This window comes from Pyxicephalus adspersus, chromosome 1 (assembly GCF_032062135.1).
Source record: "Pyxicephalus adspersus chromosome 1, UCB_Pads_2.0, whole genome shotgun sequence".
NCBI classification, from domain to species: domain Eukaryota; kingdom Metazoa; phylum Chordata; class Amphibia; order Anura; family Pyxicephalidae; genus Pyxicephalus; species Pyxicephalus adspersus.
In genome coordinates, this window is record NC_092858.1 from 131,489,446 (window position 1) to 131,506,461 (window position 17,016).

General features: G+C 34.9%; 1 protein-coding gene across 4 annotated transcripts in view; it reads right to left on the reverse strand.

The window, feature by feature from the left end:
- The window catches only part of LOC140341588 (steryl-sulfatase-like), a 115,371-nt gene that overhangs the window by 61,739 nt on the left and 36,616 nt on the right, over nt 1-17,016 (reverse strand). For all 4 annotated transcript variants that reach the window (XM_072427409.1, XM_072427401.1, XM_072427391.1 and 1 more), the window contains 2 exons: nt 10,213-10,335; nt 5,821-6,244 (listed from right to left, as the gene is read on the reverse strand). In XM_072427409.1, coding sequence (XP_072283510.1) covers nt 5,821-6,244; nt 10,213-10,335 — 547 coding nt within the window. The remainder of the gene's footprint in view (nt 1-5,820; nt 6,245-10,212; nt 10,336-17,016) is intronic.

Below are 17,016 nucleotides of genomic sequence, written 5' to 3' on the forward strand. Positions count from 1 at the left end.
AGCCACAGTGCTTTTTTCTTCAACTACCTTTACATTGACACTGTCCCACAAAGCTGATGTAAAATAAAACAGGCCTTGTAATAAAACTTTTCAATGAACCTTCAAACATCACTATAAATCAGCCATTGGGCCAAACTATGTATTTACAGTATGGAAATCTTTTACTTATTTGTCTGATGTTTGACCTTTTATGGGGAGTTAGACTTCTGATTGATTGTCACAAATAACTTTCCGTATACATGCCCGTTCATGCTGCAGGCTGTTGTGTAGACTGTAGAGAATATGGAAATTAGTTTCAATGCCTTTTTCTTTGTAGGAATAATCACTGTGAATTGGGTTAGGCAGTGGTGAAGAAATGCTTATTTACATCTATATCTAGAGCTACAGGACAATCTCTTTGATATTTGTTAGAACACAAGAGAAATAGAGTTTTTTTCTGCTGTATCTAAGTTTTAGGGTCAACTTTTTTCCCTTAGATATAAAAAAGTAACCATAAATACTTCAAAAACATGATCTATTATGAATGAATACTCAAAAAATATACTGTATATCCTGCTGCAAAATATCAGTATCTATTTTAATTACAAAAAATATAAATAAGTAAGTTATATGGAGAATGCCAAGATTTAATGGCTGAACAGTTGGCAGGACTGAGCTATACTTTACCTATCATAGTATTTATGGATGTGGCTAAGTATATAAAGGCTGCGGATATGCAAATAAAAGGAAACATCTGCAACTTTTAGTTTTCTGTTGTAACAAAAAAAAGAAGTATTTTCAGAGATTGTGGAGAACAATAAAACTTGTTGGATGGCAGAGACATTTCTATTGTTAAAAAAAAGACTACCATGAGTTAGGAAACTACCGTAGTTGCATGAATACAGGGTCTGCAAGCCTGTGTTAAAACATTTATCTGGTCCTTAGCAGGTTCGAAAAATGTTTTAATCTAACCTCAACACACAATAGTATAAGTAAAGCAACACCAAAAAAATTGTTAAAAATGACAAATGTCTTGAAAGTTTTCTACTTGTGAATAATGATTCTCATTGTAGAAAGATGGAATTCATACTGTTTGTAAATAGTCTTACAACTATTTCCCAGATTAGGCATGGACAATTGCTCCAGACCAGCAAAGTGCCAAAACCTCTTTTATAGAGATGATCAGACTTGCTAATGATTAAATAATCAAGTGCATTTGATTAGCAGCAACTGGCTGCTATTTACTTTCAATATTCCTATGGAAGTGGTAAGAGTGTACTTTTCAAAGTGGGGTGAGGGTAAGGGAGTTTTTCAAAAATATATTCTCTATTTTGGCTTAATTTTTGGTAAATATTGGCACAGTAGAAACTGATGTGTGTTGTTTTTTAAGGTCAGATTTAAATAAATATAGAAGTATATATATGCATATGGTATAGAAGACCAGATTGTTATAATGTCCTGATAAATAAAACTTTGAAATTACTTTTTTCCTTTTTTTCATGACTATTATTGCGGTGAGTAGTCATGAAAGGCCTACCACTTATGGGGATAAAGTACAGAAAACAATTACGTTAGCAAATGTGATGTTCCAGTATAATGTCCTCACCTTATGCCATATTGACTTACTGGTTTTGAAAGTAGAACTTCAAGCTAATCAAAAACACATCAAAGACTAATGTAGCAATGTACATTAAGCTTGCTGCAACTGCATATAAGTGCCATTCCTGTGCTCGCATTTATGTACAATAGGTGGGGTTATATTTGCATCTGAATGCATTAGTAATTAACTGATGAATAAATTAACAAAACATAAATATTCTAGTAATTCACAGATATTGAAACTTATTACCTACATGCAGAAATTAATGTAGGCTAAAAGGCATATTAGCATGGGTCATTAAAGTTGTCATCTCATCAACCCCCTCATTGAGTTTCAGATTTTTCATCAACCCAAGAACTAGTAATAATTTGTATAGGCATTGTAATATGTTGGTACTAATAAAAAACAAGATGATGATAATAAAATATATGGTCAACACTTTTACAACAAAATTTATATGCACAGAAATCAGTTATTTAGCACCACTACTATCCCCATGAGCTTACATACTGGCTCTCCATCAGAATTTGAGGTGGGTATTCATGCTAGCTCATCTATACAGTTAAATATACTTCAATGAAGAGGGAGGGTGACAGAGACATAACACAAACCATGTTTGCACACCAGAACAGTTAAAATACACAGCTGATAGAGACGATTCTGGTCTTTGATCATCAAACCCTGAGGAACACTGCCTCACTGATAGTTACACCACCATCAGAGCTACGGACTAGCATGGAGTTCTACAGAGACATTAAAAGAATAATTGACCCCCAATGACCTTCCACCATTTATTGATCACCTTTTGACCCCTAGGAATTTACTGATTATTTCCGACACCCAGTCTTTTTATATTTAAATAGACTTTTTACACTTTAAAGATGAATTTTTCTTTGTGGGTGGAGAGCTACGAGTATGCATAGAATACTTGCTGATTATGGCACAGACATAGCTGGGCAGCCACCCTGTGGCATGAGGGAAGGCCTTTATTTTTATCACTGACTCCATGGTGGACTTCCAAGAGGACAGCAATCCTCTTCAGCCATTTGATGGCGACCATGATGTGGCTCTGTGTGTGGCACTGGTATTTTTTTGACCAAAGAGACATTGCATGCTTTTGGTGACTTTTTGTTGTTTGAGTTTAAGTCCGATTTAGGTCTATACTCACTACCAGGTGACATGGATAAATCCATTAAGTGCAAAGAAGCATCCCTTGGATAACAGGAGGGTGGACTGGAAGATTTTTTTCATAAGTTCATTGGGGTACTGCTTCACTATTTTACTTTTGAGTGACAGGGTGGGGAAGTGGGAAATAAAACTGCAACAAAAATCAGGCCCTCCCTTGTCAGCCGGTCTTTGCTTTGTGGCAGAGCTGTGTTTTTCTTAGGAATAAATAAAAAAAATACACATATTTTGGTCTGATAAACAATGCTTGCATATATGTTCATATTTATTCTATCTGTGTTTTTAGCTGTTTGCCTGGAATTTAGCTTTAAATCATTTAATGATGGTCTTTTTGTGGCCAATGAACATTTTGTTTTCCAATAACCTTATCAAGTATATATTGTTGCCGACATTACCCGTTCAAAAAATACTTGAGATTTAATGTTTTATATCAAAACATTTTATTTAAATGCTTCAGCAATAAAAAAAATGATTAGTAAGTCCATCCACAACCAATGAGCCTTAATAGCCTCTCGTAACTGGAAAATAAAGCCCTTTGACTTTGAGTAAAACACCTCTTTCAGCTGAACAAGTGCAAACTACATGCTTTGCTAATTCTAAAGGTTAAGCATGGCATTTCCTGACCTTTATGAAATTTGAAGTGCCTGCAAATTAGGCCATTTATTGGGAAGACTTAGGCAATGAAGGTATTAAAATTTAAAGTACATTAATTACTATCCATTCACATTTTATATTATTGTAAAACTCCTGGTGAGTAAATTAATGGATGGAACATGGTTGGGTAATTACACCAGTACAACCTCTGTCAATCATGTCATTTTTTTCCTGCAGTCTAATAATTTAATGCACCTGCAATGCAAATATTTTTTCCAAATATATATTAAAAGTTTGGGCAGCTTACGAAATGTATATTGATTTCCTTTTTTCTTCTCTGTACGACAGCAAAAAAAAAAGAAAAAAAAAAAAAGAGAACACTTAATCTATTTACAATTAACGGGCAGAGAAAATTGCTCTTTTAATTCCAGTGGTCATTGAGCTGTGTGAATCTTCATCAGAGGCGTACAGACTGATGTCTCTGTACATTGCTTTGCCTATTTGTTTGATAACGTAAATGATAATGAAAAACTAAACTGTCTGCTCTTGAAAGCAAATGGAGTTAATAAACCTAAGAGGTGACCTATTTATAAAAGCTTAAATAAATAAAAGTTAGAATCTCTGCAACACTTTTAAGTCTAAGCTAATCACATTTGCATGCAAATTACAAGATATGGTAGGTTCATTATCCTCATTCCATAATATAATATATTAAAATATCGACCAAATATGACTTCTAATTCCACTGGGGAAAGACTGTTGGTGCATGTAAATTTGTCATTTACAATGTTTATATTTATACTAAGTAAGTGTACAGTAAGTTTATTGCAACAAGCTATTCAAATAAAATGTGGGGCTATTATGCTCTTAAAGGTAAGTGTGTTTTGTGGTGTACCTGAACCGTGGATATTTTTTAAAATGAAAAGTATTTAATTTTTTTTAAAGCATGATTAGATATATATCTTTATTTTGTCCTTATGAAGTCCTAGTCCTCAGATGTTCTCACTTTATGCTTGTAGAATTGATGCCAATCAAGCAAGAAGTGGAAAATAGCTGATAAATGTTACATCAAAAACAAAGAAAAGGTATGTAGCTATTTATGATTCAGTTAAAAACTTAACTTTCATTTGTCTTTTAATAGAATTACGCTTTCCAACCCTTCCTAGTTGTCCTATAGTGTACTAAACTCAGAATTTTTACTTTACATAAAAGTTTACAAATTTTGTTTGTTAGTGTTTTTTTTTGAGTGCACCACCCTTTGTTAAAAAAAAAAAAATGTGTAGCACCGCCCTCTTAATTCTTAAAGAAGAAGATGGCAGCACCTGGCGCTTCATCTGCGCCGGGCCGAAGATGGATACCAGGACGATGTGGGACTTGATGAAAGAAACCTCCCAATCGATAGACAGATCTAAAGGAATTGAAGGTAAGTGTGATTTTATTGTTTTGGGTTATTTTTGAGTTTACTTCAGCTTTAAGCTAAACTACATAACCCCCAGCTGACTACTTACCTGCAAAAGACAGCTACAACCTTAACCAAACCTATCCTGAGGGCGGCTTCACTCGTGTAGTAAACCCCAAAGATTTGTTTAAGGTTCTCTATAGGGGCCCATTGTCCAGATGTACCTAGCAGTAATATCAGAACTGAAGAAAGCAGTGACTATGTTTTGCACATGGGAAAGGTGTGACCACTTGACTAAATACAAATAGACAGAAAGTGTAGATAGATATATTACCCATTAAGAGAAGCTCCACCTTAACGCAGAACCACAGCACTAAACATTTTTTGTTTTGCATGGGGGGTTTGCTGCTTCCACTAAGGTATTATTGGTGTTTGAAAGTTCTGCTAAATTAACAATTGTATGTCCCAGAGGCACAGAGGACAGATACAGAGGGGAAATCCCAGCATCCACAGCTTCTACCACATACCCAAGATACCCAAGATGTTCCCTCTATCCCTCTTCCTTCTTGTTCAACTTTACCCTAGCCAGGTTTCAACTCAGGCCAACTAAATATAGAGATAAAATAAATCTCTGCAGAGCTCATGTAGAAAATTTAAGAATATGGAATATAAATTCACCCAGGCTTTTTACATCCCACCCTGACTCCTATGAGCATACATCTGCATACTGGTACGATGTTTATTTTTATCTGGTTTGGTTTTAGGCCCATTGTTAGAATGGAGTCAGAAAGAAGCTCATATCTGATGTGGCCAAGTTCGACCTGGCACAATGCACTGGTAGCTCTCAGTCATGGATCAGTATGATCAAGTTCAGATCTAGAACCTGGTATATCTATTATGCTGTAATTCCATTTCTTCCTATGACTGTATTATTGCTACTGAAATCCAACAGGTAATTTCCACGTTACGAAAACAAAAATGACCTGCGCTCCACCAGTAAACCTCAACCTATAATTTAAACTATAGAAAGAAAATTTTAATAAACCATATTAGGTAGTCATACCTGGATATAAAACCAACGGCCTCCTTGGTCAGCTTTTGAGTAAGGTTTTCATATAATAATGGTTGCTGGATAATCTGAAAGTTTCTCATCAAAAAACAATTAAAATATCGGTAGTTCCAAAAATAGAAAATTATAGGAACTAAAACGATGATGATGAACAATAAAAAGTAGAAGAAATATTTCCAGGGTGATTTAACATGTCCAGTGTAGTTCAAAAAAATAAGAGTTATCAAGGTAAGGCAAACAACTGAAAACATTTTTTTAGTGATCTCCACTAATCCCACAATAAAGACACTTCCATTCCCCGGTATACAGTCCCTCAAATGGGTCATTGTTGTTCCATAAAAATAATCAAATCCATGATTTAGAGGGTGATGATAAAAATCATTGCTCTTCTCCGTATTCAATCCAAGATGCCATTTTCCTGTAATTAAACATGAAACATATTTTAATAGCAGGTCACATTACTATGTAAATATACAATATTTATTACATTTAGAATTTGTTTTTTCCTAAAGCTCCGACTATTAGATAGACTGAACATAGATGGGACTATTGTTTTGTTCCTGATACACAAATATCTGACAAAATCTTACAACAAATATCTGAGAAACTCATACAACAGTCACTTTATTTTATGTACAAATATGATCATTAACAATGAATAAACAGGCAAACAACAAACACACATAAACAGAAGGCTTTTCTGACAGTACGTTAGTAAGGCGAGTTGTTATCAATAGGAACAACCGCTTATTATTGATAAATCAAAAAGCCTAATATAGTATGAACAAATACTAAAGAGTAACCATTTCTTGACTGGGTTGCCACATTCTGACAACTGAGACACTTGCATATATTAGTCCATAGCAAAAATAAACTTACTTTAAAACCATCCCCTTGATCGCAAACTTTTTTTTTTTTAATATTAATTGAAAGAATTCAATGAGAGAATGCATACAAATTGAAACATGGCAAAAGTAACACCTTAAACAGAATGGCTGGAGGGCTTGTGTTTATCAACAACCCCAAAAGTACCCCAAACACATCCCAATCCAAGTAAATTTTAAAACACCAGACTCCGGTTGTCACAGAGTTCAACAGTTTTGTGGAGAAATATTAAAGGTAAGATAGGCAGAAAAAGAACGGGAGAGAGTGAAAGAGAGGGGAGTATAAGAGTTTAATGCTGAAATGTTTTACCATTAAAACTAAAAGCTCTCGATTTTACCTGCACGTAGAAGGATCTGAGAAAAAACAAACATTTTTTATTTGAATACAATGCTTACTTATGGGTAGGTTAGACCAGTCTTTCTCAACTTCTGTAACAGGAGGGAACCCTGAAAATAATAATCAGGTCTTCAGGGAACCCCTTCCATAGTTACTATATACACAACTCACAGTAAATTAGCGTGGTGATCGTGGTAGTAACAATGCCTCCTAAACTCCTAACCAGTGGAATTAATGGCATTCTTACAGATAGCTAAAAAGATCATTGATTTTTCAACCAGCTTCCCTTATAACTTGCTGCTTGAATGAGAAAGGAAAAGGAAATAGCTCATTTGAAAATGCTAACCTGAAAGCAAATATCCCCCCCCCACCGCATACTTTCCGCATTGGAGATGGGTTTAGCCTGTCTAAGCGAAGACTAGTTTCTGCAAATGCAACTGTTTTCATTCAGGGAAAACAAGAATTTCTAATAGCAGGTGAACCTAGGTATCAGCCAAAATATTTAAATGCCCTTTCAAGCACCATGGGAACTCTAAAGCCTAGTATCACTATATGAGGAATCCTACATGTATCTTTTGGTTTCTCTAAACATGATGGATACATTCAGAAACCAAAAGCTAGACACATAAATTCGGTAGACATTGGCTAGGCTTCAGTTTTGGGAAACATTGGAGTTGGTATAATCATTATGTATTTGTAGCTCCTCAGACAACCCTTCTAATTTGTCTGATTTCAGTATTTCTGGTGGAAAAGGTTGCTTTAAATGTGCACAGACAATGGCATGGGCTGACATAGGAAATACATGGAAATTCAAAAGGATCTCCCAGCATGCTCTCCCAGCTAGCTCAACAACAGCTCAATATCATCCTGTTTACAACAGCTAGACATCATACATCATCACGTTCAATAATATCATACATATTCAACAGCAGCCTTCTAAACCATGTTGAACAGTATCATACATATTCAACAGTAAATTTTCAAATTACCAAATATAAAATTGTTATTATGTCAGTTCAGTACCTAGAAAATAAAATATACATGACTAAGAAGCAGTTTTCATTTTAAAGTATAAGAAACAAGATGACAAACTGACGGAAATCGGAAACATATAAATACTGTGGCTTTGCTTCCAAACAAATACCTCTTTCAAATATAGCAGAAATTAGTTATCAGTTTGTGCTCAGCATTCAAATCATTTGAAACATTTTGCTTCTAACTGTGTTTGCTCCAGGAGTGTGTTATTATTGCAGAGAAAATATTTCACATATTATAAAGGATCTTTGTGGTGCAGCTGTACTGACTTCTTGTGTCTTGATGTCTAAAGTATAAAAAGTTCCAATGTGCTGTCAGTATGGGTATTCACCATACAATAAATAGTGATTTGAACTCAACTCCAAAGTTCTATAAAAATATTATCACACATGTTGTTGTCACTATTACATATTGGAGAGAAGATGCACACAGAATGGTGTTACTGCATTACCAAAAAAAAAATCCTAAACTTATCTTGTAATTACTGTATTATGGCCACCAAGGTAGTACAATTTTAATTAAGAAGAGCCTCATCCCATCGGTAGATAAATAAATAAGCAGAAAATAAATGACAGGATTTATATGGCTCAGTGTTCCAAATAATATTTCTGTCTTAACAGTAAAATCAATTAGTTATACTTTATCAACTTTATTTACCACAAAAAGCATTTGTAGTGAACAGTATCAATATCCACCAAAAGGTCTTGTGCAAGGTATACAAGTATAGTCCTTAATGGAATTCATTGTCAATTAGGCTCCTTCAGGAGGGCAGGGTGGATCTTACCATGAAGTCAATAGATATACACTTGTACTGTTTCAAAAGAGTAACAACTATGTCAATAAAAACCTATGTTGTCTGATGTTCACATTCCAGTGTCCATGGCTCATATAATATTAGACGTTCTATCTCTATCTTCAATGAGAAGGAGCCATCATATTCCAGAAATAGAGGGGAAGGAAAAAGGACGCAGAGTCAGTTTAGAGATCTATATGCTATCTCTACATCAACAAAACACGTCAAGGCAGAACAGGAATTTACTTTTGTGTAACTTGGGCATGACCTTTTGGTGGATATTCATACTGCTCACTAAAAACACAGTTTTTAATATTATTGGTGTTGATTTTTATGTTAATTAAAGGAGACTAGTTTTTACTGTTAAAACAGAATTTTATGCTTATTTATGACCACCAAGGTAAAAAAAATAACCATATATTATATTATTCAACTTTGTGACACAACTAATGGCATTCCCTTTGGAAACACAAGTAGTTTACTTTGAAGAAATTTGCAAGATACCCTACATTGTTAGTAATAACCATCAAAATACACCATTATTTATACTGGTTTACTAGGAATTAGTATCATTTATTATAATAACTCATCCCAAACTTTTAGATAAAAGTTATTGATGTCTATGAGGAAGGATGAAATTAAGGTGATTTTTTAACAGGCAATTTATGCTTTCAATTGCTCTTAAAACATCATAGTTGGTCCTTTTTACTATTCCTGTGCCCACAAAAGATTCCCTTCTGCTTCATTATTTTACTTTTTTTACTTCATTTATCCATAATGTTCACTAGCATCAGTAGACAAAGCTTTTTATGGAAGTCAAGGGATAATACCAAAGGATTGATCAAAGCAATTGCAAAATTTATTTCCAATGTGTTGAATCACATCAACAACAGCAATATGCTTCAGTGCGCACATAGTTCCAGTTCTTTTTCAGTAGCTTAAATGTTGTTTCCTACAAAAGAACAAACTAATGTGGAGGCTATGGTGGTTAAATTATAAATACTGAGATGAGATGTATTGTCTGATAAAATTTCCTTATTTTACTACTGGATTCTTTTGTCCATACAGAGAATCCCTGTTGCTCAAAACATGCCTAGAGGAGAACACCATTGTCAACACAGAAAGAACAAATCTCCCCAATGAAGCCCTGTACAACAGTATACAGAAGTTAAATCTTTCCAAAATGAAAAAAAAAAATAATGATATATATTAATTGCAATGCTATACTGGGTAATATATGTGTATATATATATATATATATATATATATATATTTATATATATATATTGTAAAGGGTAATGTAGAATTCAAGCAAGTGTACTAAGTATAAAACTTACCAATAATTGCAGTAGAATAGCCTTTTGTTTTCAGAATTTCAGCAAATGTTATTTCATTCTGCGGTAGACCACCAGAACTTGCAGAGAATACAAAAGTACCAATTCTTGCCTCAGCAGCCATACCTAAGTATGAGAATAATAAAACATTTCATAATGAAAGTACATTTAGTGCTGCATTTTGCTACCTGTTTTACAAACTGCTCTCTAAAGTACACAATACTATTTTTATGATATAGAATGAATACTTTTATTTTGTATTTCCCACAGAAGAAGCATAAAAGAACAGTTAACAATAAAACTAATCAATGCCAAGTTTAAGAGCAATAATGAAAGGAGACATTTTAATAAACCAATAATAAGGAACCTTCTACCAATTAACAATTCTTTTTCTTTTTTTCACCAGAGATAGTTGCACAGTTAGCTTTTCCATACTTTATTCCTTACAACATTTTTCATTGTTGCCCATCCCAAACAATTATATTTTTACTTTTTAGCTTGTACTTAACAGTAACATGATATGAAATTGGCTGTCTTTGTTTTCTCCAGTTTTCCCAAATTAGATCTAGTGTGGCCAACATAAATTGCTCTTTAGCAGCATGATGTGGTGCTGATATATCTAGTTAGTAAGCAATATAAGAAAGTGAGTCATACATTTTTACTACATCTGTAAATAATAGTTTAGTTTCAGCAATATTTCTTCCACCAAATTATCTACGATATCATTATTACGGTATTTCAAAGAATGGTTTATGTCTCACATCCACTAGCTCTCAGCAGAATGAAAGGGAATGAATGGTCTTTTCAATATAAATGTGAAAATATCAGTTTGGTGTAATTCATATTAAAGTAGTGTATGGTTTTAAAAATGCTGCTGGTTTGTATTTCATCTCATTAAACATTTTTATTGGAGCAACCCTTTTTAGCTCATTATATTATGCATTATAAGTAAATTTTATTATATTTATAAGTAAAGTAATAATATATACATTATAAGTAAAGCTCTTCTTCCTATGCGTATAGTATGTGTTGACTGACCCAGTATATCTAAGAATTTATGTTTGTTAAAGCTGAGCTCTAGGCAGATACATAATTAAAGTAGAACTAAAGTACCAATTGTACATGGCTAATTTAGGTAGATGGGTATTGCAGATAAATATAGGCGAACGTAGGTTGGTTGAATTTCCTTGTGCATCCACAGCCTCCCTTCTGCAAGCTGGGAATGAATGACTACTGCATACCTGTGCAAGAGTAACGTCATCCTGGCATGACAAATCAAGATTGCCAAAGTTTGTCTTTGTTAAGAAAAGAACGAAACCAGTGCCAGCCAGTGATGGAATGGGCAAAGGTGAGTAATTGCTGGTTTAGTTCCGCTTTAAGACTAAGTCTGCACAGAATGCCTGTCCAGCATTTAAAATTCCTATTCATCGCCTGTTCACATCAGTGTTTTTGTATTAAAGAAAAAGCTGCTTGCTGGGGGTTATTAATGAATGCCTAAAAATGCTTTCATTGAAAATAACTGTAGCATTTAAAGGTGTTTATCATCACTTTTTTAACTCTGGCAGATCTACTTTCATTTTATTAGCACAGCACAGATAAAGTCCAAGTAACTGCTATCAACTAGGAATTTACCAACTGAAACTAATGTAGTATGGAGCCAAGTATTGGACCATTGTCTTCTCCTGATACGTATTTCACAAACTGTTTTCTTACCTTTACAAGGGTAAAAACACGTTTCCCTTAAAAACAGTGCAGTAAACAATGCTACATGAGCTATGTACAGTCATAAGAAAAAGGAAATATACTTTCTGGAGATTGTGAAGTTTTTTTTCAACAAACAAAACAAACATCTTCAAATAAGGCCAACTGATAAAGCTTATATAAACATAAACCTGGCATTGTGTATTGATTCCAATAATTGATTAAAACAGCAGATTAGAAAAAACATTTACACCTCATTTACTAACATTTCATGCATAAAAAATAAAGTTAGATGTTCGAGATTAGGTGCCAATAATAACTTTCTTGGGAAGTGTGTGTCAGGAGAAGTTCTATCTATCTATCCTGGGCGGTGTCCCACCACAGTAGAGCATGCCCAGCCTATCCTCTCCAGCAGAGGAGTTTTAGGAATGAGTGCTCTACGGCTTGCAGCATCCTTGTTTCCCTTTAGCTGTGTTTTAACTCTCAGCATCTCCTGCACTGAGACTGCACAGCTGAAGAGGATTTGGCACTATGCTGCATCTAATTAGCAAAATGGTTCCTGACATTGGCTGCTGGGCCCTTATAGCCTTTCTGCTCTCAGATTTCAGTGCCTGATTTAGCATTTAGCTGGGCTAATCTGTGCTGGAGGGTTTCTTAGGTGATTTACTGTTGTTGACCATTACCTGTTACCTGACCCATCGATTACACGCAACCTTAACCGACCTCTGCCTGTGACCCCGACTCTGCTTGTGCCTACTCCCCCTGTACCTCTTTTGGTGGACTGATCTCTCGTGTATGACTTTGGCTTTCTACTCTGGATTTGCCTTGTAGTTCTTGTACTGCTTAACTGTAGGCCCTCTGGTCCACTGCCAGTCCCTCCCCAGACACCAGCCTTTGCGCATCAAGTCCTGGAGGCAACCGTGTGCTGGGAGACACAACCAGTCCTCCAAGCCTGAGCAGGAGATTGCTATAGGTGAAACCTGGGGGACTGGTGTCTTGTAAATACTGGTGATGACCTGGGCCTTAGAGTTGTTTGTAGCACCTGTCTTATTTCAACCCTGGGAAACCTCAAGTACCAAGTGTATGATGTCCTCTTTAATGAGGATGTGTTCAGGGTCATTATACCAAAATTAAAAAAATTCAAGAAGGTTCTGGCTGTCTGGGAGTCTAGCAAGAGAGATAAGTATGTGGAATAAATCTTCATTTGCAAGGAAAATAATCTCTACCTGGACTAGATTTCAAATGACTTCTAATTAATCCAAAGATGGCCAACCCAGCAAATTCGGAACAAAAAGGGGATTGTTTGATGCTACATGAGATCTTCAAGAATTCCAAAAATTCGGTGCAGTATCTGCATTTTCATTTTCAATTTGAAAGAGATTGCACCAATTAAAACTGATATGTGATATGTGAGATATGTGCAAATATTGCTCCCTAAAAGAAACCTTGCAGCAAGACTGAACTTGCCATGAAACAGAAAAAGTCTATTGGAACTATGTGCTGTGGACAAACCTCGAGTTGTTGATCCACAGTAACCATAGACATATTTGTTAGAAACCAAAAACAGATTTTCAGGAGATGAACCCATTCTATCTTTGAAGAGTGAAAATCCTATGATTGGGGTTACTCTGCTGCTTCAGGATCTGAGCATTTCACAGTCATTGGCCCTGATTTATTCAAGCTCTCAAAGGCTGGAGAGAATACACTTTTATCAGCTCGGCAATCCAGCAAACCCGGAATCAATATCTTAAAAGTAATATGCTATTTGCTAACAAATTCTGGACCAGATCTATTCCAGGTTTGCTGGACCAGCCACTGGTGAAAGTGTATCCTCTCCAGCCGTTGAGAGCTTTAATAAATCAGGGCCCTTCAGCCACCTTTGGAATTCTGTATTATATCAAAATGTGCTTCAGGAGCATGTAAGGACCCCCTGCCAAAAGATACAGCTGAAACAGAAAGAGATGTTTTAACACTCTAGTATTTTGAAGTATGTTAGCAAATTCACTAAGGAATAGCTCAAAAAGAAGAAATAAAGGTTACAGACATGCCTGGTCAAGCTCTGATGTGAATCCTATTGTAAATGAGATATGAAACAATTATTGGAAAGAAACCTTCAAACACAGGTGACTAGTAATGGAAAAGGCTTATGAGAAGTCATTTCTGATAAAGAGGGCAGTAACAGCTTCTAGGGCAATGTACTAACATCTTTTGATTTTTTTGAAATGATTGAAAAGGAACATTTTTCCGTTTTTATTCAAGTAAATCATTTTTGGGAAATCCTTTTAGGAACCGTTTAAAAGAATATCCTCCCTGGTGGTCTGATTATATAAGTATTTTTGAAATGTCAAAGCAGTACATTTAAAAATACTTATTATTTTAAATTTCCAACCTAGTCCCGCCCACCAGCCACACGTTCAAACAACCCATCCGCACGTCCACAAGTCCCATGCCCACCCAGCATCTGCGTCCCCTAGTAACGTTCACACGCTGTGGACGCAGATGCCGGGAAGGCATCGCCAGATGACACAGATGCCAGGCAGCCAACGCCAGGGGACGCAGATGCCAGTGTTTTCAGAAAGTCAGCAGTTAAAGTAAACCTTAAAGTGAAAACTCAAGCATGTAAACACAGTGGTTACTAAATAATTAGATTTTTCATTAAGAACACTCATTCTTTTTCCTTTCCTTGCCTACGTAGACTACACACCACTCCTTCTGGCACATACACCTCTAAATTTTGCAGGGGGGTAGATATGTCTTTAATGGTTGCGGAGCAGATAAAGTCAGAAGATGCTCCAGTCCATTTGAAAAAAACATCTAACAAGATTCTAGCTGCACACAGACATAGCAAGTGAAAGTGAGGTAGATAAAATTTTACCTTTACAAGTATATTTTCTCTGTAGGTGATGAGAACAGGAAGCCCAGATAAAATAGGTGCACCTTACATTTTAGAGTACTGTCCACTTTAAATACCGGTTTTCTTATTTTCTTCAGGTTTATTTTTAGTTTTTAATACCTAATAAAGAAGCCTTATGCCTGTGACACTCTCTGACCACAGCTAATATCCTAATTCTAAATTACAGAAGTCTAAAGCCTTTGACCAGTTGCACTGGATTTTGTTTTATACATATATAATGCTAGATTTATTTACCACTATAATTTGTGTATCTATAAAGTTATAGATGGGTTTGGTAAAGTTTAATAAGATTTATATACATAGCCAAATATATTATGTTTTATTTATGTATTTTATTAAACTTTATTTATACAGCGCCAATATATTATGAGGGGTTGCCAAAAATAGACAAATGCAAACAATGGCGCAGGGGGTATGATGCATGGGGGAGAATATGTAGCAATTATTAAAATGAAGACACAACAACATGCCAGAAGTTCAGACTTTCTCAAGCCAGTTTATCAAAAGGCAGGATGGGGCTAAATCCAACCTTTTTGGATTCCGGTGGTGGATTTCCCCTTGCACTATCATTGAAATATTTCAAGCAAAGTAACAAAGTTCCAAAATGAAAGCATTATGAGTGTATAAAAAAGTGAACCTGTCTTTATGTACTGACTCTATTCCACAGTATATGGCTCTAATTGTATGCATTTATTATCTCTTTATTTATTGCATTCCTGTTATTGATCATGTGTTTGTTAATAAGCATATGGAACTAACAAGGTAGACCTTAGAGAGTTCTAAGTGTTTTTTTTAGACTCTCTGGCTGACTGTAATCACTTTATAATGTCCTTTTTTTTTTATAAAAGTCAATAGAAGTTTTTTATATGCTCCTATTGATGGGGTGTTTGGTATGTTGGGTTCTTATGTTGTATTGGTCAAGGTTCCTTGGGGAATGGGGGGGGGGGTCAGGTCTTGCTGTCTCACACAGTGCACAGTCATTACACCCACAATGGTTGCATAGGTCAGTTGACGTGGAGCAGTGGACTTTTTTTAAATCTGTTCTATACATTTCTCCCATTGCCCCTTCTTACTTCACTTCACTTGCTGTTCTGCTTTTTAATTCTCTTCTTTCCCCCATTTTCCTTCCCTCTAGGTAGTCTTTTGAAACTTTAAACTGAACTGATAAATCTATTATGGAAATAGCTAATGTGCCACATTTTTGCTATACTTTTGCTATATTTTTGCTATGTCTCTCTACTTCATGTACAATCCACAAATTGTAGTCAATGTTACTCCTTTTTCTTTGCATGAATAATTATAAAAAACAAATGTAGGAAAAATAAATTAAATAAAGTGAACCAATAAATGCTTATTAGATACAATACATTGTGTTTTTTTTTGTTTGGGGGGGGCCAGGTTGAAATAGATACACATTATTTCATTAGTATATCTTTCCTATGTCATGCTTTAATTGTCTTTTACATCAAAGTTATCTAGTCCTAATAAATAATAAACAAGTTTAGCTTTTTTATCTGCTGTGAAGCATATGTGCCTTGAAACAAAAGCAAATAAGACATCTTTAGATCCATGTAATTATTTTATTAATATTGTAAGCAAAGCTTTTTATGAAAACAGAAAGTAATACATGAAAACAACTCTGTGCTAATTATATCACACTATAATTTCACATTAAGAACTAAAGTCAGACAAATTAGAAAAAGTTGTGGGTGTTAGCAATCAGATGATGATCGTTTTATATTGTTTTTAAAAAACTAATTTGCCCTCATCACCCCTTTCATGCCTGGTTCTGGTCAAAGCTGTTGAGAGCTAATTGGGAGATCTCAAATCAAAATTAAAGTATACTTACAAATTAGGGTGATATTCTGTTCATCAAAGCTAGCAATTTTCTTTTCAATTCCCACCAGTGAATGAAGAGGTGAACATAATAGAACTTACTATATAGAGAGAATTACCTTTGATAATATTTAGCTTCCTTTCCATTTAAAGCATTTCTCTAGCCAAAATGTTTGCTAATTTGCAAAGAATAATGATTAATCAGAATTACTGTCAGGTTTTATTTTATATTAACTGTCTTACTGGCGGGCATCCCCTTCATTTTCTGTTCCAGTGACAAAAAATCCAAAGTCAAAGGGAAATTTTATGTTAAACTGTTTATGTTAAAAACTACTTTTTTCAATCTTGCCTTCCTG